General features: G+C 43.5%; 1 protein-coding gene across 14 annotated transcripts in view; it reads right to left on the reverse strand.

Moving 5' to 3' along the window:
• PDE8B (phosphodiesterase 8B) overlaps positions 1-23,549 on the reverse strand; it is a 274,090-nt gene that overhangs the window by 76,338 nt on the left and 174,203 nt on the right. For 12 of the 14 annotated variants that reach the window (XR_008379514.1, XM_053588105.1, XM_053588060.1 and 9 more), the window contains 5 exons: positions 18,330-18,418; positions 7,860-7,938; positions 4,088-4,228; positions 2,489-2,577; positions 445-505 (listed from right to left, as the gene is read on the reverse strand). Coding sequence is in view for 13 of the 14 variants with exons in the window: in XM_053588105.1 (XP_053444080.1) it covers positions 445-505; positions 2,489-2,577; positions 4,088-4,228; positions 7,860-7,938; positions 18,330-18,418 (459 nt within the window). In the remaining variant the exon portion in view is untranslated. The remainder of the gene's footprint in view (positions 1-444; positions 506-2,488; positions 2,578-4,087; positions 4,229-7,859; positions 7,939-18,329; positions 18,419-23,549) is intronic. The other 2 variants (XM_053588090.1, XM_053588101.1) reach the window with 1 other exon arrangement.

The raw sequence follows: 23,549 nt of genomic DNA on the forward strand, positions 1-23,549 counted from the left end.
GTTACTTCAGAAGACAACATTCTAATGTAGTGTTTTGTATGATGCAATGGTAAGAAAAATATCACAGTACTAATTTGGCATGATTCTTGTTTTTGATATGCATTTGTAAGGGTGAAATGCTTAAATGGATATATACTTCTCATTTAGAAAACGAAGACAGGAAAATAGAAGAATTTTATGCTCTCATAAAATACGCTAGTTTAGAGAGTTGTTCAGTCACAAGCTAAATCATAGCTGATGTGTACTACCGGTAAAGTAACAGAGGCTTGCAGGGGAATGAAAAATATTTGGCAGAGAAGCCTAATGGTCCCATAAGCCTCCTTAATCGGCAACCACAATTTGACACGGAGAAAGGCAAGCAGAGAGCAGTGGCGAGGCAGGCAGGCAGCAGAGGCAAGGCACGGCCAGGCTGGCAGAGCGGCTGGAGGACACTGGGTACTATACCTGTTTATTATTGTCAGTGGTGCAACAGAGCTTCTTGAGGGAAACAAAATGCCTAATTTTCCTAATAACATAAATAATCAGTTATTAGTGTGTCAGATATGAGATGATTCAACAAATCAGCAAATGAAAGCATCAACAGACTCTTCTTACAACAAAACTCCAGGGCGGATTTAAAATTCAAGCAAAATCCAATGTACAGAAAACCTATTTTTCGCACAAAGCCCACACAAGCCTTCAGAAACTGGGCCTCCCTCGTAATCAGAGCTGGCTCAGGAACATTTCCTCACTGGTGGATCATTTCATAACTGACTCCTGAAGTTTGGTTCCTACGTACGGTTAGGGATAGGATAAAATGCCACCACAAACAAATTAGTTTTAATTCTGCTGACACTAATATTTTCATAGCTTATATAAAAAGCAAAAGACTCATTTGGACAATGACCAAACTTCATGTCTGACATTTTAACAGTAAACATTCCATATTTGTTTATACCATAATTGTTGTAGGATGGCATTTTTCAGGCAGAGAAAAATCCCCTTATTTCAAAGTCATGGACTGGCTCCTGGAACACAGCTCATTGCCCCAAAGAAAACCAGGCGAAAGCCTACAGGTGCCTCAGCCCTGTGCAAAAATCAAGTCTCAAAAGCCCTTGGGGTCCTTGTTCTCCCTCTCTCTCTCTGCATCACTTTTCCCTGGAGGACTTTGAAAAGAGGCTAGAAAACACTGGTTATTCTGTAATTAGCTTCACTCAAATAGGAAGAGGTAAAGTTTCTCTTCTTTTTAATAAGATTTGCCTCTGATAGCTCACTACCTATAATTAGGGGGGAAAGAGCACTGGAAATGCTGTCTGGATAAAAGAACTCTTTGTCTTCTCTGCACTATCAGAAAGATCAGAAAAACGTATTCTGATGGAAATTACCAGGCAATAGCCTGTCTACTCTGCTTTGGTTGTCTAATGATTCTGGTCACACACATAAAAAGTGATCCTTGGGTTAGAATTTCTGAGAAGCATGGTCTGAGGATAATGATAAAAACACCATGATGGCCATGGCCTTCTCTGCAGTCCATGGCTCTGGGCACTGCCCGCTGGTGGGAATGGCTGTGCTGGATTGGCACCGCTCAGGAGGCGGCCCAGGTGCACAACCAGGGGCCTGACAGCGCCCCTCACACAGAGGGATGCACAGAGGGGAGGACAAGTTACACAATGGCATGAAATACCACGCAGTGGTCTCCAAACTGACAGGAGAGCAATTCTGAAACTAATCAAACAACCTACAAAATACGTCGCTGGCTTGACTGAACATCTAGTTTTCTAATCACGTGACAATTTGCAAGGAATGCCGGAGTCCTGAGGCCCTTCTGTTCCCATTACTGGCAGGATAACGGCTGTCTTACCTTTTCTAAAAGGTCATGTGAAGTTGTGTCCCTTATAAACTCAAACTATGAAGTGGATGTTGACATTCAGGCTGGTTTCCCAAAGCTCATCATTGATGTATTTTTAGGAGACTCTGTAAACCTCACAAAATTTCACGGGGAGAAAGAAAAGGAATTGCCTATTTCCCTATCTTTCCACAAAATACAGAGGCTTCTCTGGTAATCTGAGGTTCAGGGGAATCAGGAGCGTTGGCCTGGGGAGAATCAGACAGAGCCAGGCCTCAAAGAGGAGGAAACATTGGCTCTCTGTGGCCCGAAGGTTGAGCGGGCAGCTCTGGCTGGAGGCATCTGCTGTCAGTGCAGTGGGGACACCTAGCAATTGAGCCCCTTGAAAGAGTACTGGGAACAATGGAACTGTGCATGATTAAATGGAGTTTGGAAAGTACGGTGATGTTTCACAAAAGACCACAGGCAGAAGAGAGTGGAGGGAGCCGCCTGGGGGCTGCTGCCCAGGTGAGGTGTCCTTGGTATACATTACGATACTACGCTCAGGGAGACCCTGCTGCATTGGTGCCTCTGAGACTTCTGCCTTTCCACACGCAAACCCAACGCCCTAGGGGGCCTTGAGGTTTCATCCTCAGCTTAAAGAGTTGAAGAGTTTGCTCTCACCCTCCTTGGCCAATCACTGGGGTGATCTTCACGTGCTGTTGAATGCTGTCCCCGGATTTCCGTCTGGCATAATAAACCCCCTGCCACTCCTATATGGACAAAGAGAACTCTTGAAATCCGTTGGTCAAGGCTCACCGTTGCTCCTACACAGGGTCTCAGCAGGCTGAGTAAGAAAGTTCCCCTGTGCTCTCATCACATTTCACAAAGCTCTGTTCTGTCCCCACACCCACCGTGATGCTGACAGGGCCACGGTGCATGAAGACAAGATCACAGATGGACGTGTCCACGGCCAGGCTGTCTGGCCTGGGTCCCAGGATGCTGGGCCGGGGTGGAATTCTGCTCTAAGCTCTGGGGGTGCCGTGACACCAGGTCATGGCATTCTTCTGGGGTCTCTCTCAAAATCTTTACAATACCTATAAGCTTGGTATTATCATTCTTAATTTACAGACGGGTAAACTGAAACTCAGAGAATCTAATTTGCCTGTGTTAGGAAAAAGCGGGTCGGATTATAAATTCATATTTCTTCAATGCTCCCTGAAGCCTGCCATCTTTCTAATACATTACAGGCCTCCAGGCCAAGGCCTCCCTGGGGTTAGCCTGGTTCCTGGCAGTTTTCACAGATGAGGCCAAGGGGAGCATGAAGACTCCTGCTGTCTCTGGACCCTGGGGACCCAGCAGGGATAGAGAGGGAAGGATGGAGATTCTTCACAGACACTTCTTATCCCCTCCCTCACATCATGTAGCTAACTGCTGTGCACACTGGGGTGCCCAGATATGTGACCGTCTTCTTTTGGCAAATGTTTTTGAAGTAGTTGATATTGTCTTGTTTCCTTTTGAGTCTCACCCACTTTTTTTTAAAAAATTGCCATCATCTATAATCAAATTTATTTTATTCCTATAAAATGTCATCTCTAGTAAATGAATGCAATGCTTGTCCAAGTACTTCACATCAGAAATGATATGTGAGGCAGCATTCTCAGTATTTTAGAGAAACTGCACAGGCAGGTCCAGCTGGAAGGGCCACCACTTCTCCCGAGGAGAGGGCTTGGGGGGACAATTCCTACTGCCCTTTCTGCTTTGCCGTCTTCCTTGGATCCAGATGAAGGGGAAGCCCCCGGAGGAGCAGGTGCCCCGGGAGAAGGAGGCTGCATGGGTGTGAGTTAGTATGTGGAGCCATGGTGGGTGGAAAGAACAGAAGAGGAGAACTGGCAAAAACCAAAACAAACCCTGGGCCTCCCTATAAATACCGATATTACACACATCTAGTCCTCGACACTGGATAAACTGGAATGCACGCCACAGCTCTCTGGATGGGACTCTGGAGATGGCCATAATATCGCAGCAATGATAGTGGGACATACTCACACAAAGGACGAGCCATCCTTACACTGAGTCGTCAGAGTCGGTGTCATCATGATGAGCACCTGATTCACCTGCGATCCAAACCTACCTCAAAAATTAACTCATTTTGCAAACATAGAAGATCTTTCACTTATTACAATGCTACTAACAAAGCCGGTTTTAAGGATGGGCCATAAAAACTCACAGAGAGCAGCTCCCAGGGCAGGAGCTGTGGGTTGGTTTTACCGCGTAACCCACCTTTCCCTTCTTGATGCACGTATTGATGGTGTCCAGAAGGTCTGCCCGGTTCTTATCGCTTTTGGGCAGATCGGCGAGTTCTTTCCCCAGGAGCTCACCTTTGTGGTAGCCCATCATCCTTTCGAAGGCTGGGTTGACATACTGTTAACATGAGGTGGGTACAGATCAGTGCTGGGGCTCAAGGTGAATTCATGAGACGTCTGTGTGCCCCGCAGGAACACCCAACCAGAAGCGCCCTGGACAGATGCTCACTAATGCAGCTGCTGGCTGGTCCCCTCCGGCCCGACCCCTCGCCCCGGGGGTGCCTTCCTCCTGAGTAGTGGAGAAGTCCTGCAGCAGGAAGACAGCAGGAAGCCCCCTCCAGCAGCACCTGCCTCTGAGGAGCTGACCTAACAGCTACTGCCCCGGGAGTAAGGAAAGACTTGGGGAAAAACCCAGAAATAAAACTAAATTACAACTTAATTCAACAGGTCATGTTAGTCACATTTCTCTGCAAGGCAGCAATTGAATCTCTCTTTCCAACTGCCACTCCTATTGCTTAAAGCTACGGTTTGGGGCCACTTCTGACAGAACAACAAATTCAGGTAAGGGGCTGAGGCAGGAGGCAGCACTTCTGGATGGCCCGTTCTGGGGCCAGCAGATTCCGAGGTTTCCTGCCGCTAATTCTGCCCAGGGTCCTGGGCTTTAGAGCCATTACCTTAGCTGGCTCCCAGCTCCTGTCCCGCCCTCCAATTTCTTTTCAAAGAGTACAGTCACCAGATGGGGAGCTGAGCGGAGGGTGACAAGTGAGGAAGAACGCTGGGGAAATGTGGGCATCTCTGTCACAGATTTCTTTGGGCACAATTTACATTCATCTGCTGCTTTGGAGATGTCCTTCACAACTGTAATCACTGTTGATCTGGACTGTGATGACAGCACTCATGAACAGAGTGACACAGGGACATGTGGGGAGGTGTTCGCTCAGGGACAGAGCCTCTATTAGCACAATTAACCCCAGGAGTTGAAGACACCCTCCTGGCCCTACCACCGACATGTGGCAGTCAGAGCCCTCCCTGGGCAGGGAGGGCATCAGTTAGAGTCGCCCTATTTACCAGGCCAGCACTGCAGGCAGCCGAGCCTCTGAGCCTCTGCCTCATGGCCAGGCCTTTCCTCCCATGCTCTCTGTCCTTCTCCACCCGTCTGCCTCACCGACTCCAGTTCAGTCCCCTCTTCTTCCAGAAAGCCCTCCTTGACCCTCTCCCCACCCACTCTGAGTTGGTGCCACTCCCAAGAGCTGCCAGTGACTCCTGTGCAGACTTCTAGGGACTGATTACACTGAATTAAAAGTTGTTTATCTCCTCCTCCCACTAGACACTAAAATTCTCAAGGGCAAAGCCTATTTGGGGTACTCAGCACTGTGTGATAAACATTTGATGGATGAACAGAAATTTTAGAGAATGTATTTCTTTCCTTATTTGTTGTTTATAGTCTCATTCCTTCTCATAAATGTACAGCCTGCCTTCCCCGTCAGGCTGTACACGCAGAAAGAGTTATGGCCTTTCTTTCACACCTTTCTTTCTTTCAGGGTTTCCATAACTTCAGAATATAGCAGGCACTCCAGGATGGGGACTCTGGAGCCGAGGTAGTCAAGTTCAAGTCTTAGCTCTGCCAATTACTAGCTATATATACCTTAGACAGATTATTTAACTTCCCTGGTCCTCAGTTTTCTTGTCCACAAAATGAGTATAATAGCAATCCCTGACTTGTAGGATTGTTTTAAGAAATAAATGAGTATGTGTAAAATGCTTAGACCTGGGTCTGGCACGTGGTAAGTACCATATCAGTGTTGTAAAGAAAACTATCTACCCTGTTTCCCCGAAAATAAGACATCCTCTGAAAATAAGACCTACTTACAGGAAAGATAAGACATCCCCTGAAAGTAAGACCTAGCGCATCTTTGGGAGCACACCTTAAAATAAGACACTGTCTTATTTTCAGGGAAACAGGGTAGTTAGTTTAGATAGATGGAGGTATAGGAGAAGGGAAGGAAAGGAAAGAGGGATGAAGAAAAAATAGATTGTTTCTAAAGTTTAAGTGCTGCTACCTGACCTCTAGAGATTTGTACTCAGAACTCTCCAGGTGAAGGACCCTGGGAAGGACACTGGTCCAAGTAAGAACGTGTATGGAACTATCTCATCCATGATGACCTGTTCCCAACATCCACCTCCCGTACAGGAAACATCCTCTACTTGACTTCCTCCTCTCTCTTGGTTTCACTTTTATGTTACAGTTTGCTGGTGCATTTTAGGAGCATGAGGAGGTTCCCTGAGGAAAAAAAACTGTCAAGTCTTATTTCAGAACCCAAGTTTCCCTTTCAAAGCAGTGACCACCCCCTTCTTCTCCCCTTCACAGGAGTCTACTGGCCTCGTGATTCTGTTTCGTATCACAGCGCGACCCCATCATTGCACTACCTCTCCCAGAGATGTGGGTTTCTAACCCCCAAGTGCTAAGCTATAGAATGAGGGACTCAGCACCCCGGGCAAGGGGGTTCCTGTTAGATTACAGGTAGGGAAGGCAGGTAGAGGGCAGGGACTGAATGCACGGTCCAGCTGCCCACCGTAAAACAGGGAGGTGCCAGAAAAAGTGCTTCACGAACTGCAGTGACCACGGCAGCCTGGGAATCAATGGGCTCCGCGCCTGGTCTGGCTCTCTCGGCTGTCGGAGAGGCAGACCTGTGGGCAGGTGGGCTGGTGACACCATCAACATGACGAAGGCTTCAGACCTCTTTCAAGGGGCAGCCAGAAAATTACATTCTAAAACCACATCCTAAAAGGATGCTAGGCAGGAAGGCGTTAAAGACATGCCACATGTTTTGGTTCCAACAGCTCTAGTGGGGCTTTCCTTTGATAAGTTCTTCGCCCTTGCTGGGTCTCAGTTCCCTCATTCGCCCTATGGGGCAGCCATGTCTCTTTCACAGCCTTACAGACTGGAAATGAGATAAGCTAACAAAAGTTCCAATGAGATGGCCCAGGCATGGTGGGCGCCCGATGTCACTGATCTGGCCTGCGAGCAGGGCGCGTCCCCGTGTGCACAAGGGATTCTGGAGAAGACAAATGCGAGGCCCCGTCGTCAGGTTCACTGTGTGCTGCCTGTGCTGGGTGTCCTACTGATGACAGCAGTGACCCCACGCTCTATATCATTCCACAAACAAACCACAGGCAGGCCAGCACCAGTGAGTACCTCTAGAATACAGACATCTTACTTTCCAACAATTATCCTAAGAACACGCCATTTCAACAAGGATTCATCTACTATACACATTCCCTTAAGAACATACCATCAGTAGAACCAGTGCTTTGTAATTAGAACTCCATCTTCAGGGAAATAAGGAGTACCTTGGAAAATATTCTGTCCCCATAAGCATTTACTCCGCAATTCCAATTTACTTCTGTGCAAATATGTTGTGTATATAGTCTCATTCCTTTTTAGAAATATGCATTCTGCCCTCCCTGTTACATTGTACATACGGGGAGAAGTCATGGCCTTTCTTTCACGCTAGGTTCCAAATAATTTACCCTTTCTCTGTCAATGAAATCACAGTTTCTGATCTAAAGTAATATTTTTTAAATCTTAATCAAATATCTAATATTCAACTTAAGTCTATTTGATCTCCCCTTCTCCTTCAGAAAATGTGATTTGTGAGAATCATGGAAAAATACTTGAAAAAAAGTGTGGCTCAAATGTGCCAGGTTCTATTTTGATGTCTAAGGATATAAAGTGTTTCCTTTCATACCTGAATCACGTGGTCATCACTTGTTATCTCAATGGCTTCGTGACAGTGGTCTAACGCTGTAAACACTGAGTTACACGCCCTGAAAGTTACAAAAGATTGATGTTAGTTTTTCTACAAACATCATTCTCATTTCATCTGTTAGCAAGGTAGTCAGATACAGGATTCATTAAAACTATGTATTTTTTGTTACTGGTATGGTCTGAATATTGGTGTCCCCCCTAAATTGATTTGCTGGAATCTAGAACCCATTGCGATAGTATCACCAAGAGGTGGGGTTTTGGGAAAATGATTAAATCATGAGGGCTTCACTCTCTAGAATGCGATCAGAGCCTTTATTAAAGAGGCTGGTTGTAAGGACATGCAGAAGGTGACATCCACTAGGAACAGGAGACCCACAGGAGACCCTCACAAGACCAGGAACCCGTTGGAACCTTGTGTCAGACCTCTCGGCCTCCAAATTCGTGAGCAACGAATTTCTGGTTTTTATAAATTACTCAGCCTCGTAATGCTGTTTCTGTCAATGATGGAGGTCCCATAGTATTGTAATGGAACTGAAAGAGCCCTACCGCCCAGTGACGTTACGGTGAGACATACACTCACATCTTTGTGATGACGCTGGTGTAAGTAAACCTACTGCGCTGTCAGTCATATAAAAGTACACCATATTCAATTATTGATGGCACAGTATGTGAGAATGATAAAAAACAGCTAATTCTATGACTGGTTTCAGTATTCTCTGTATCAGTGACTTTTAACCGATGTGCCACAGCACACTGGTGTGCCATGAGAGGATCCGAGGCATGCCGCAAAAATTTTTAAAGATCATTAATTAAATTATTTTCAAAAGACATTCAAAGCACAGTAAGTATATTCTATTTTTTACCCTTTTTAAAATCAACATAATTTAAATGTCCTGCAGAAGTTTAACTATGGGTCCAACTGTGCTGTAAGATAAAAAAAGGTTGAAAAACACTGTTCTCTACTATACTTTCCTTGTTATTTAAGAGTGTACTCCTTTACTTATCAAAAAAAGTTCACTGTCAAACAGCCTCAGGCAGGTCCTTTAGGAGGTATTCCAGAAGGCACTGTTATCCTGGGAGATGACAGCTTCATGCATGTTAGTGCCCCTGAAGACCTTACTGGCAGTGACATTGATCATCCTGACCCTGGGTAGGCCTAGGCTAATGCTTTGTGTGTATCTTAGTGTTTAACAAAAAGCAATTTGAAAAGTTAAAATATTAAAAGTTTAGAATTAGGGCGGCGCCTTGACTCAAAGGAATAGGGTGCCGGCTCCATATGCTGGAGGTGGTGGGTTCAAACCCAGTCCCGGCCAAAAACTGCCAAAAAAAAAAAAATTTTAGAAATAGAAAAATGCTTTTAGAATAAGGATGTAAAGAAAGTATTTTCGAACAGCTGTACAAATCTGTTTTAAGCTAAGTATTACAAAAGAGACAAAAGTTAAAAAAAGACATTGAAAAGTTTTTTTTAAGTAAAAAAGCTACAGTAAGCTAAAGTTAATTCATCATTGAATGAAGAAAAATTCTGCTTATAAATTTAGTGTAGCCCAAGTGTCCAGTGTTTATAAAGTCTGTGTCAGTGTACAGGCCTTCACGCTCACTCAGCCCTGACTCACCCACAGCAACTCCCCGTCCTGCAAGCTCATTCATGCCATCTTTTTAATTTTTAATTATTATTATTTTTTTTGAGACAGAGTTTCACTATGTTGCTCTCGGTAGAGTACCGTGGTGTCACAGCTCCCAGCAACCTCAAACTCTTGGACTTAAGCGATTCTCTTGCCTTGGCTTTCCAAGTAGCTGGGACTACAGGCGCCTCCCACAACACCTGGCTATTTTCTTGTTGCAGTTGTCATTGTTGTTTAGCAGGCCTGGGCCGGGCTTGAACCTGCCACCCTTGGTGTATGTGGCTGGACCATAACCGCTGTGCTACAGGCGCCGAGCCTTTTATACTGTATTTTTGCTGTACCTTTTCTATGTTTAGATACGTTCATATGCTGAAACACTCACCATTGTGTTAGAGTGGCCTATGGTATTCAGTAGAGTCACATGTTGTACAGGCTTATAGCTGGAGCAATCATCCATCCCCCCCGGCCCGTGTGGGCAGCAGGCTGTACCGTCTAGGTTTACGTAAGTACCCTCTGCAGTGTTCACACAACGATGAAGTCATCTAAGGATGCATTTCTCAGAATGCAGCCCCATGTTAAAGGACAGATTTTGTTATGCTAGTCCTAACATATAAGACAGTTATTCATGTTTTGAGAAAAAGAAAATCGTATTTCAAACTAAACGCATAAACAACAGCTTATGTTTTTGAGGATATGTTATAAAGAGAAGACTTATAATTCAGCGGCTTCTTCATAGATCATGGACTACACGTGGTCTGAATGAAACTCCAATGCTAACACGAGAGAACCAGGATGCAGAGGGGCTGCCCTGTAAGTCACATGTGTTCTGTGTCAGTGACGTTCTTCTGTTTTATTCACAGCTGTGGTCATAGGGAAGTCAAGTCTCCGTCAATTAGAAGCTAGTTAAACCCAAATCGGATCTGAGGTATTCTGGTCTGTTGCAACAGTCACAGAAACATCCCCCTGCCCCCATATCTGTCTTTTATGTTACTTTGTCACCATATCCACTCAAGTGACAAAAGTCAAACATGGTAGAACCCCCTGCCCTGGGATGCCTTCCAGCTGGGTTCACGCTTTTCTTGGTGATCTTCCTGTATATCTGGAATATGTGAATTTAGACTCTTATTTTCTTGGTTATAATTTTAACTCCCAAATCTAGAACAATTCCAAATACAGTAAGTTATTTACTGTCCAACACTGCAAGTACGTAGCTAAGGCTTTGTTATTTATACTTTTTAAAAACTCCCAAAGGTTTCTTACATGTGAAGAAAGGAAAAAAGAAAAAAAATGATTTACTGAATTGATGTTTCTTCTTATAAAACAAACTCTTCAAATGTTACTTTTTTCCGCTCATAAAGGCAATCTAACTTTGTCACCCTATTTCAATCTGTTTATAGAGAAGGCAGAAAGAACCGGGTGAAATCTGGCTCTGCGTTTTTCACTTATGGGACCCTGGGCAACTTTCTGTCTTCACTGGCCTCAGTTTCATCATTTATTAAATGAGATACAGTAACATGTATTTCACAGGTTTTTATAAGGATCAAAACCGATGGTTTATGTGAGGAATTTCTCAAAATGTTTGGGATAATATAAGAATCCAACGTGTGATACCTGTTTGACTTGTAGGATCACAGAGTAACATTTCTTTGTTCTTTAAGAATATTGAAAGCCTCTGGTGAAAAAACCTATCCTTTGTCATAAGCATACCTGAAATGTCAAACCAAGGACTGTATTTCAGTAATCGCAAGGTATGCGTGCGAAGGGAAGTATTTTAGCCCACTAAAGCAGGGCCTTCCTACAGCTGCAAAGAGGAAGAAGTCAGTGTGTGAAGGTAAGGAAAACAAGTAATCACGACATGGACCAGCAGAGGAGCCCATCAGCCTAACTGGACTGAAACTCCTTAGAGCAGCGTATTTTCTGACCTACGTTGCTCCAGTCCATCTACTGTCCTGTTACCACCACTGCATTTGTAATCATCATCATTTAAACCAGCAGTTCTCAACCTGTGGGTCGTGACCCACGGAACTGTATTAAAGGGCCACGGCATTAGGAAGGTTGAGAACCACTGATTTAAACTAAGAAAAAAGAATAAATGAAGGTTTTAAAACTGTGACAAAACCCATCACTGTACTGCCTCTCAAGACGCGTGCGAGGCCTGGTCTTATAAGAAGTACTTTCCAGGTGCCTGGTCCAGAACTGGGCTTAGAACAGTAAAGCAAGTGCATCCTGGGCAGTACCCATCTCTCAGAAGTTACACATGGAGGAACACACATGTGGGGGAATACGTGGAATGTATGGGATGATTTCTTTGAGAGCTGGTAGTTAAGTTGCTGTTGTTGTTTTTTTTTTTTGCAGTTTTTGGTCGGGACTGGGTTTGAACCTTCCACCTCCGGCATATGGGGCCGGCGCCCTGCTCCTTTGAGCCACAGGCGCCACCCTGCTGGTAGTTAAGTTTTAATTAACACATTTTATCAAATAATAAATTCCTCTCTTGCCTATTTTCTCTAAAGTACCTGTATGTTTCAACTAAGTATGTAAATAGGCCCTTCAGAATACTCTAATTTTTGTCAAGAGGTTGCCTTTATACAACATCTTAGGTACATTTATCTATTAAACATTCATTTTATGAACAGCGATAAGCATAACATCTTCAATAACTATAATGGCCAATAGGAAGAGCAAACTCATATCAACAGTTGAAGTGAGAAAATATTGGCAGGAGAAGGCTGTTATTCCCGTGAGAAACACTACTGGACTGCAATTATTTGGGCTTCAATCCTTTTGGTTGAGGGCTATGTTCAAATAAATGGACAGTAAGATAAGGTAATCAATTTGAGTCACGCTCCTGAAGTTGTGGAACTTAATTGCTTGTATCAATTATTCATACTTTCAGGCAGAAGAACCTTAGCTTTCTTAATTTTCTGTTTCTGGAAACCATATAACTCTGTCTCAAATGTCTTTATTTTTTATTCTTCAGATTAAGAAGTTGGAAAATTGGAAAAGAAGCACAGGGAAGGGTCCCCTAGGTATAGAAACCTATGATGTATGGGCCATGTGACTGTCTCCCCTGCACCTTCTTAAGAGCCCTTGAGGTCCAGAGGAAAAAGGCAAGTATTGCAAGGACCAGGTGTCAGGTCTACAAGTATTGGGGCTATCAGGATGGAAAGCACACCAGGTGCCCGCATCCTACCTGGCGCGGCACCAGCCTGCTATGCTCTCCTCTGTCAGTTGTGGCTGGCTGTGTGATCTCCTGTATCCTTCCCAAAGGGAACTACTCTATCTAGACTCTGCTAAAACAAGACAGACATACACACCCACAGGCTACCTGGAATGGAGGCAGACTGGGCAAGGAGGTGGCTTGTAGGGAGAAGATTCTGAAACAAGTCCATATCCCAGCAGGGGGCTGGGATGAGTGGGTAAGAGGGAATGGACGAGATGAGGGGATCGCAGACTTGCTACTCGTTGGCACTTGTTCCTGGACAATGATGCAGAGGGACCAGTTATTTTAAGCCTCCACGGCTCAGTTTCCACGCCTGTCACACGATGGCTGTTGCACGGAGCCTGTGTGAGGGTAAAGTGCTCTACCAGTATCTGTCACTATCTAGAGATGTCGTGTTCCACAGAACACAGAGTTTTACCCAGTAGAAACTTTCGATCCTTTCTAAAATTGAGAATTGCTACTGTCTTAAGATATGGAGTGAAAGAAACATGGCTATTTGGGTGTAACTTATAGACTCACTGATTTAAACAACAGCTGCCACTGCATTCGTATAAACGACCAGCTTAAACTCCTGACAAGGAATTAAGTCATTACCTTGCTTTACATAGAATGGATCTTTTCATGACAAAGAGGCATAACATTAGAAGAGATAAACGGTCACCACTTAGCCCAGATTATCCTAGACACTCTCCATTTCATGAATTCTTCCAACAGAAATGTGATTTTAGTACTCACATCTCTAGACGTCATTCTATATAATGGAATATTAAAATTAGACCACATCTTTTGTTTGATCAGATCGGATGATCCTTTTTATTTCTCAGTGAAGTAAACATGGTCACCAGACATGAAGACCTGGACGGAGGTATCCACCTTCAACATTCGATCATCCTGCAGCACAGACTGTCCCTGCAGAATGACAGTAAACGCTACATATTTAGCTGCAGCTGGGGGCGGAATTGTAGGGGAAAGCATTATGTAATTAGACTATAATTATTCTGGCATTGTATAATAAAGAGCCTCATTTTCCCAGTCTGCAACAAATGACAGTGTTGCTTTCCTGACTCAGGGTACAGGTAGATGCTCTAGATGTCCTCGAATGGCCTCAGGAGTGAGTGGAAGGCTATGGTAGTGGACACTGTCCTCTCGTCTGCTGGTCCTAGAAGATACAGGCTACCTGGGGAGACTCAAATCCTGCACACACCATGTGTGTACACGCACTCACTCTCTTGTATTAACTATTCCTACTGTTCAGGCAGAAGAACCTTAGCTTTGCCTGAGGAAAGAGAGAGAACTTGAATAAGGTTGAGGCAGAACCTGCCAAAAAAAGCAACAGCCTAAGCTGGTGTGGAAGGTAAGAGTCAATATGCCAGGCAAACCCTTCCTCCTGGAGCCTCTGCCCTCCGGGGTCAGGTCCATCTGCCAAATTCACACTGATTTGTGTTACAGAATGAGCCTTTTCATTATGACCTCAACTATGGATCCAACGTCCTCAACTCATTCTAGGTCAGTGGTTCTCAAAGTTCCTAATGGCGCGACCCTTTAATACAGTTCCTCATGTTGTGGTGACCCTAACCATAAAATTATTTTTATGAATCGTAATGTAAATATCTGATATGCAAGATGGTTGGTCTTAGGCGACCCCTGTGAAAGGGTCGTTTGACCCCCAAAGGAGTTGCAACCCACAGGTTGAGAACCGCTGTTCTAAGTAGTGAGGGTGAGAAGTTACAGTATTTACAGGGTGATAGGTACTTGCAGAGTTGTGAGTCTGGTGAGAACCTGAGACGTCTTCAGCTCCCTAGCTCTGTGCAGATTTTCTTAGCACAATAACTAGAAGGCTTTCCTTTATGCCCTTGTGTTGGCTGGGACGATTATTTCAAGGCCTGCCTTTGCCCTGCTCACCGTGGACAGGGCACCCCTGAGATAGCCCCCCAATACTCCACATGCAGCAGAGAATCTGTAGCAGGGACCTACCTCCTGGCATCTCACACACACCATCACATTTAATGTTGACTAAGCAAACAGAAGCACTCACTTAAAATAAAGTGGAGTTGCCTATTAAAGCAATGAGGTGCTGTGCTATTCACTTTTTATTATAGATAATACACACTTAAAGAATTAAGTCCAACAAAGAGAGAGACACCAAAGTCCCTCTCTTTCTAATTCTATTGTAAAAACATCTAAGATAAAAGTACTAAGCTTTGTACCCTAATTGTAAAACATTAGAGACCCTTCCTACAGAATAACAATTAACTTACATTATTAAATGGCACACATTGCTGAAGTAAAGGCAATGTGGTTTTCTAGAAAAATTCTGCAGTTTTCTGAAGCTAATAAATGTATGGATAAAAAGAAACCAAGGGATTTATTAATAATTTACTTATATATTCAAAATTGGGATGGCATCAATCTAAAAAGCTTAAGCACAACAAAGGAAACAATCGACAAAGTGAAAAGACAACCTCAGACTGGGGACAGACATTGGCAAACTGTCCATCCCATAAGGGATTAATAACCATGTTGCGTGACTGGAGACGCCAACGAACAGCAGCTTTGCCGTGGGTGTAAACTCGCTCCTGTAATTATTAAATCAAGAAACAGACTACACGAGATGAGATGGCGTGTAGCAAAGATCTTTATTTGGGGGTTTGATTTTATACCTTTCTAGTCACATACACACTTAATCTATTATCTGTTATTTTCACCATTACCTCAATTTACCTATCTGAAATCAACTAAAAAGGAAATATTCTGTTACCACATCAACACAATCACTTTTGCAGTAAACATCTTCTTCTAAACACTGACTAATCTCCGGGCAGGTGTGTAAACAAAATCATAAAGAAGAAAGTAGCCACAGGGGAACAGAGTTAATGGAAAAATATCTTCAAGCATTCACTCAGTTTACTCAGTATGAAGTAACGACTGTGTCTTTCCCTCAGGGCAGAGCACCCATAGACCTCTGACAATATGTTGTTAACATAAGTCAACCCTTTGGCCCGTATCTCTGAGGAAGGGCGGATGCCCTTTGACCTCAGGCTCCATGGGGTGTACAGCTTCAGAGAAAAGGCTTATGGAATAACTCCAGGGAAGCCAACTCTGTGTGTAGCCCAGGGAGGTCCAGGTCCCTTAAGCCTCTGGAAGAAAAGCAAGTCATTTTAAACTCACACTGAATTCACTTTGTGTGCTTGATGTAGGATATGTTCATTTCTAAATATTATCCTACATAACCAGAATAGATAAGGAGCTCAAACAACTCAAGAGCAAAAACCCCCAGATTATCTGATTTAAAAATGGGCTAAAGATCTGAACAGACATTTCTCAAACGAAAACATACAAATGGCCATCAGGTTTATGAAAAATGCTGCATATCACTAATCAGAGAAATGCAAATCAAAACTACAATGAGATCATCTTACACCCGTTAAAATGGCTTCTATCCAAAAGACAGGCAATAACAAATGCTGGCAAGGATGTGGAAAAAGGGGAGTCTTCACACTATTGGCAGGGATGTAGATTAGTGAGACCACTATGGAGAACAGCCTGGAGATTACTCAGACAGCTAAAAACAGAGCTATCATATGATCCAGCAATCCCACCGCTCAGGGTATGTGGCTGTCCAAAAGGAAGGCAATCAGCGAGAGGTATCTGCACTTCCATGCTTCCTGCAGCACTCTTCATAATACCCCCAATACGGAATCAGCCTAAATGCCCATTCACAAATGAATGCGTAAAGAAAACATGGTACATACATAGCCCGGGCTGTGATTCAGCCAAAGAAGAATGAACTCCTGAGATCCTGTTGTTTTCAGCAACATGGATGGAACTGAGTCTATTAGGTTAAGTGAAATAAGTCAAGCACAGAAAGATAAATCTCACATGTCCTCGCTCATATGTGGGAGCTATAAAAAAAGTGGATCACAAAAACAGATCCACTATCAGTGGCCACCAGAGGTCAGGTGTTGGAAGGGGTAAAGGGGAGGAAAGAACAGAAATGTACTCGTCACTGAACCGTACACTTAACATGGCAAGGATGGCAAATTACGTATGTATATTTTATCCCAAACTACTACATAAACAAACATTTAAAAAGAAACTGAGTAAATTCAATGCTTTCCCAAAGAGTACATGGAATGTATGTGCACATTATTTTGATCAATCTTATCACAAGTATGTCTGTTTTCAATCTGTGATCAAAATACGTTTTTCCTGAATACAAAATTTCAAATACTATACAAAAGCACTCCAATAAATTTAAATTATCTTGCAAAACAAAAATAAAAGGTCTTTGCCAGTATTCCTCACCAAAGGCTGCTAAAGTACCTGAATTCCCCAAATATCTGAACTCCCACTGGTTTGAGATTCTTTTTCACTGAGGAAAGTGACTTTGTCCTAACCACAGCTTCTTAGAGCTCTCTATCCACCAGAACATGAGTTTCTTGACCAGAGTGTACCCTGGAAAACCTGCTTCAACAGGTTTATGCCAATCCGTTTTGCTTCCAAGGACATGGGAGAATTAAGTTTAAAATGGGTTTTGTCATCTCTGAATGATAGTAAGTGATCAAGAGGTATAATCACTACAATGGGAGGCTGTCTTCCTTATTTTGTGTTGAGCCTGAAAGTAGCCATTACCTCTCAGTTGGCCAGAGAGCTGTGCCAGGGAACTTCCTGCATCCTGCAGCTGAAGCTGCTGGGGACCGGCCCTCCCAGTGGCCCTTGGCTGGAGAAGACCCTTCTCTTTCCCATGATCTGTGGCTTGAATACGAAGGGTTGAATAAATCAGGGTTGGAAAACATTCCAGAGTGGATCCTGACAAAAACTATGCAGGAGCTAGGACCTCAATACGGTAAGAGGATTCAGAAGCAGAACATTCCAAACTCTCCACCCTGGCCAGCTGCCAGACACCGTGAGGACCCCACCCCACAACCAAGCACAGTGAGAAGCCTGCCATTAAAGCACTAGAGACTTGGAAAGAGATTTAAAATCTCTTGAAGATACTTCATGCACACTGGGGCAACAAACAGACTTCATGAATTGGTATTGTGCTTACATAGCAATTAATATGGTTAGCATAACAAATATACCCATTGGCTTGACCCTATCCTTAGCAATCCAAGTAAAAATTTACAAATGTTCAAAGTAAGGAGTAAAAAGATGGGCGCCCATAGCTCAGTGGTTAGGGTGCCAGCCACATGCTCTGGCCTGGTGGGTTCGAACCTGGCCCGGGCCAGCTAAACAACGACAACTGCAGCAAAAAAACAGTCAGGCATTGTGGTGGGTGCCTATAGTCCCAGCTACTTGGGAGGCTCTGTCTCCATAAAAAAAAAAAAAAAAAAAAAAGACTCTGTCTCTATTAAAAAAAAAAAAAAAGTAGAAAGTAATCTTCAAAGGCTATTTTAATCTAATTATGCAAAAGTTAAACATTTTTCTAGAATTTTAAAACATTACAAATAGTTAAAAAGTGTCAAAGATGAAATGCTTCCAATTTATTTCATTATATCAAGAGCCCCCCAGTTTAGATGCTGTTGACCAGCTGCCATTACCTGTTGACAGGTAAGATTTTCTAAAGAATTGTTAACCTGTATTACTGCCTTATTTTGTTACGTACCGTAATTTGAACTGTGAGCGAACTTCCCCATGTTCTATTTGAACCAGTTCATTATAGCAAGCAATTATGCTGCTATTCTCCATAAATCTCTGAAAAGAAAGCAAAGATAATACATAAGACGTAGACAGTGGCTTCTTAGAGAGTCAAATAGAGAAACTTAACAGTTGTTCCTATCCCCAGGTAACTTTTTATATACAACAACTAGTAAGTAAGATAAAATGAAATAAAACAGATGTTAAGGTGTTCAAAATGCTTGTTTCGATATGTAAGAATAGAAAAGGTAATACTGTACACTGCTTTCATGAAAAAGGTAGGATAAACTTCATTATGAATATTCACAGGTGCAGATGCCTGTGCAAATGTATTAATTCCTGAAACGTTTGTGCTTTACATTGCGCTAATAAAATAATCTAAAACCCAACATGCAACATACCCCGTGTGCACCCCAGGACCTCTTTTGAAGGGAGAAGCTGCTCTTTGCTTCCTAATTTTCTGAGCTCCTGATGCCTAACGTGCAGCTCCACATGCGACAGGTGATTAAAACCCAACAGCAAAAGACAAACACAACCCAACTAAAAAACACGCTAAAGACCTGAACAGACTTTTACCCAAAGAAAATATACAAAGGGCTACGAGCCCTGGGAAGATGCTCTAGTCTAAATCAGTCATTAAGGAAATGCAATTCAAGAGCCCAATGAGATGCCAATCCATAACCACTAGGATGTTTATAATTTCTTTAAAAAGGAAAATAAGTATTGGTGAAGATGTGAGGAGCTGAAATCCTTGTATATTGCTGGTAGGAATGTAAAACGGCTTAGTAACTGGGGAAAAACTTTTAGGGATTCCTCAAAAAGTTAAACATAGAATTACCATATGACCGAGCAATTCCACTCTTCAGTATATACCCAAAATAACTGAAAACAAGGACTCAAATACTTGCACAGTCATGGTCAAGGCAGTATTATTCACAATAGCCAAAAGTAGGAGCAGCCCGAATGCCCATCAGTGGGTGAAGAGATGAACAGATTGTAGTAGGTTCTCAAACATACACAACGAGATATCATTCAGCCTTAAAGCAGGAATGAAATGCTGACACATGCTGCAGCACGTCTGAACCTCAAAACAGTATTAAGGGAAAGAAGCTACACACCAATAAGTCACACATCCTAGGACTCCACTTAGAAGAAATACCTAGAATAAGTCGGTTGATGGAGCCAGAATGCAGGCTGGTAGTTGCCAGGACTGTGGGGAGGATGACTGTGAGTGACTACTTAATGGGCACACGGTTTCCATTTAGGGACAACAAAAAAAAGGTTTTAGAATTAGATAGAGCTGGTGGTTGGAAAGCATTGTGAATGTATTAAATGTCACTGAAGCATTCACTTTAAAATGGTTAATTTTAGTTTCATCTCAATTAAAAATTCTTTCCTGTATTTATTTTTTTTCTTTTTTGTGATTTTTGGCTGGGGCTGGGTTTGAACCCGCCACCTCCGGCATATGGGATCGGCGCCCTACTCCTTGAGCCACAGGCGCCACCTCCTGTATTTATTTTTAAAACTTAGCAGATGAATGAACAGGTAGATAAGCATAAGATAAAGGTGAAGAAAATGCAATCCACGTTGCCATTCATCAAGGAACCAGGAAGCACCACTTAGGCTGGCGGGAGCTGCTCTAGCCCAGTGCTCCCAGGAAAGTAGGACCTTTCACACTAACAATCCTGAAGCAAGTTGTTTTACACTTCTTATATATACACTATATTATTCAGTATAGGATATAAAAGAAATTGAGCACTTCCCTTACATGGACATGTCAAGACTTGAGAAATTATGAAATCAGAAAAAAGAATAGCAAGTAAAAAATACTTCGGGAATACACATTGAAGGGTAATTCTACTTGGAAAGGGGGAATGTCTTGCTATTTATAAAAAATATATACATTATGCAAACCTTTTAAAAGACTTATCTGGCAAAGGATTAAGTAAAAAGATAACCAGAATGTCGAAGTATTCCAAACTATTAACCACGTTCTTTTACCTCTCAGACAGCAAGACAAGCAGAAAAAGAGAATACCAGGCCCTGCTATAAGATAGGTTTTTAGATTTCCTTGCAAGCAGGTAAGCCAGAGAAAAATCAATCCTCCCCCCTCCTCTCTCTCTCTCACACACACACACACACACGCACACACACATCCACACTTCTGGAGTGGATGGCTTCTCCCTGGCTTTCCATGGGCTTCCACTATTCCACATGGAAGCTGGGAAGGGCTAAGGAAAGAGAAATATGAAAACACACACAGAAGGAAAATACTTTCTCTTTGATTTACCAAGTTAAACACAGTCAGGTTCAACTTGAGCTTTTAGATGGTAAAAACTACGTATCAGGCTATAACAAGGCTCTGAGGTTTGTCAGCTTTGCAAAACCATAAAAAACAGTTCTGTGATAAAGTAAGTTTTGAAAATGTTGGGCCCAACAGAGTTGGCAGGTTCCTTGCCATGGGACTTGTCAGAGGCCTCGATGTGCTGGTGTGCAGCATGGCTCACATGCACTATGGACGCTCAGAGGTGGCCAGAGAATCGGTCTTCACTGATGCCCCGAATTTATTTGACCAGAGAAGCCCCTTTTCATGGCAAACCTATTAAGAGTTTTTAGGACCCTAGTGTTCTGTCAGTTTGGGAAATACTACTTCAGTGGACCCAATATGGGGTTTGGAGGTAGACAATATGCATTTATCTCTTTATTTCATCATGAGTGTGAGCTCTGGCAAGCTATTCACTTGGTTTGAGCTTGTTTCCTCTGCAAAAATGGAGACAATACTGAATCCCTCAAATGTAGAGTAAATCACTGGGAACCGGGCCTGACGAATAATAAATCATAGCTCTACAAGATAGCTCTCCTCGGAGAACCATGTCCTACGGCTATGTCTCTGGCATGGCTTGAACATCTCATGGTATACAATCAGAGCTCCATGAACATTTGTTGAATTGAATAAGCATCATTTCAAATAGAAACAGAGGCACACAAAGTTGATGTAAGAATAGCTGCAACTGTCCTTTGCTGAGTTGCTGGTTTCTAAGAGGCTCAGCATGGACTGAGTATCAGGATGGTCGGCCACTTCTGCAGAGCTCCAAAGGCTTCAAGAGGAGTTGCTGTGGGATATCTGACTGCAGTCTGTCCTTGGGTCCCCTCTCAGGGACCACAGACTGCAGAGCTGGCCAATTAGCTTAGCAGCCCAGGGCCAAGTTTCAGCAGATGATTTAATACGATCAAAACAATTCAGAGATGTTGCCTCATGGATGGCAAGAATAACTGGCATATTTAAAAAGGTGCTTGGGTATAAAGTTGCCAAAACAAGATTTTGCCCTAAAAAGGAGAACAGCCACCTGCAGATCAGCCTTAGCTGTCATGGGTGCAGAGTGTCCCTTGGAAAGAACCCAAGTTCTAGAGCCACTCTGACCTAATTGGTATATGGCCTCAATCAGATCACCAGGTGGTGGGGTGGTGGCTCATGCCTGTAATCTTAGCACTCTGGGAGGCCAAGGCAGGTGGACTGCTTGAGCTCAGGAGTTGGAGACCAGCCTGAGCAAGAGTGAGACCCCTTCTCTACTAAAATAGAAAAATTAGCCAGAAGTAGTGGCAGGTGCCTGTAGTCCCAGCTATTCAGGAGGATGTGGCAAGAAGATCGCTTGAGCCCTAGAGTCTGAGGTTGCTGTGAGCTATGATGACACTATGACACTCAAACCCTGAGTGACAGAGCGAGACTCTGTTCAAAAAAAAAGGGCAGCGCCTGTGGCTCAACAGAGTAGGGCACCAGCCCCATATGCCAGAGGTGGCGGGTTCAAACCCAGCCCTGGCCAAAAACTGCAAAAAAAAAAAAAAAAGAAAAAGAACACCAGGTGGTCCCTGACAGGGACTGTTTCTTACACTTCCACCAAGGTTATATTCACTGTGGCTAACTGCAAAACTCAGTAACAATCTGGACAGAGGGAAACAAAACCTTTCAGAGTAGCTCCAACAGGCTATGATAATGCACAAAAAGAGGGCAGCGCCTGTGGCTGAAAGGAGTAGGGCCTCGGCCCCATATACCAGAGGAGGTGGGTTCAAACCCAGCCCTGGCCAAAAACTGCAAAAAAAAAAGAAAAAGAAAATGCATAGAAAGAAACAGTGGCACTTTTGTTAAAAATTTTCTTGGTAGCATTTGCACCCAGGAGGAAAGCTTATAGGCTTTTCTGTAAGCAAATATGTACTCTCAGAGCCCTCCAGACATGATGCCACCACTTGAAATGACACCGGTCTCTAAATTCGCTGGGGCGAGATCGCTGAACTAAAGGCAGAATTCCAAAAGGACACTCACTAGCACTGACCTGGGTCCTAACTGCAAAACCTCCAGTGTGCCACTGCCATTCTCCAGTCAGCCCCTAGGTAATGAGGAACGCCCACATCCTCACCCTGGAGCAGTCCGGACTCAGGCTTACGCAGGACAGTACTGGGACAGGAGACGGGTGGACAATACCACACAGAGGTCTCTGACACCGCTGCATCCTGGAGAGTTATTTCTCAGAAAATGAGGGAGTTAAGAAAAGAAATCTCAGCCATACAGCCTCTTTGCCAGCTCTCCTTTTACAACTCTCCATTCTAAAGCTCAGAAACACTGTCTTAGGTGTTGACAGTAAGAACAGCTTTCAGAACCAAATGGCAACCTTTGTGAGAAGAGAGGCCAGGTGAGGAGTTGGAAACACCCACTTCTACACGACCCGCAGCCTTTCCCATGGTGCTGCTTGCTCCACACTGAACCACGTCAAAGCACAGAACCACTGCGTGGCAGAGGCAGTTTCTACCTCTCTGCGGCCTATAACCAAGACGAATAGATAATTTTAAGTCCAGAGTAGCAGAGCACCATTACTTAATGCACTCAATGGAACACTCATCATTCACAAAGCACAGGGAATATCCTAGTTTTGAGAGAATGCATCACACCATCTATTTGAGAGTGAGATTTCACCTATCAAAAGACCCTGGGATATGGGTAAGCCTAGTTTTTTAGTTTGTTACTTCGCCTCCATAGAGTAATCAATCTTTATCTTCATGTTGATTATCAGTGTTATTCATGTGGTTTAAGCCTGGAGCTCACAGGATGCTCCTATCATCACGGGCCGTCTCTAGAGCACAAGCTCTGGCCAGCCCTGTTGAACAGATTCCTGGATGCCAATTTGATGGACTTTTC

This window comes from Nycticebus coucang, chromosome 1, assembly GCF_027406575.1.
Source record: "Nycticebus coucang isolate mNycCou1 chromosome 1, mNycCou1.pri, whole genome shotgun sequence".
In the NCBI taxonomy this organism is placed as follows: Eukaryota; Metazoa; Chordata; class Mammalia; order Primates; family Lorisidae; genus Nycticebus; species Nycticebus coucang.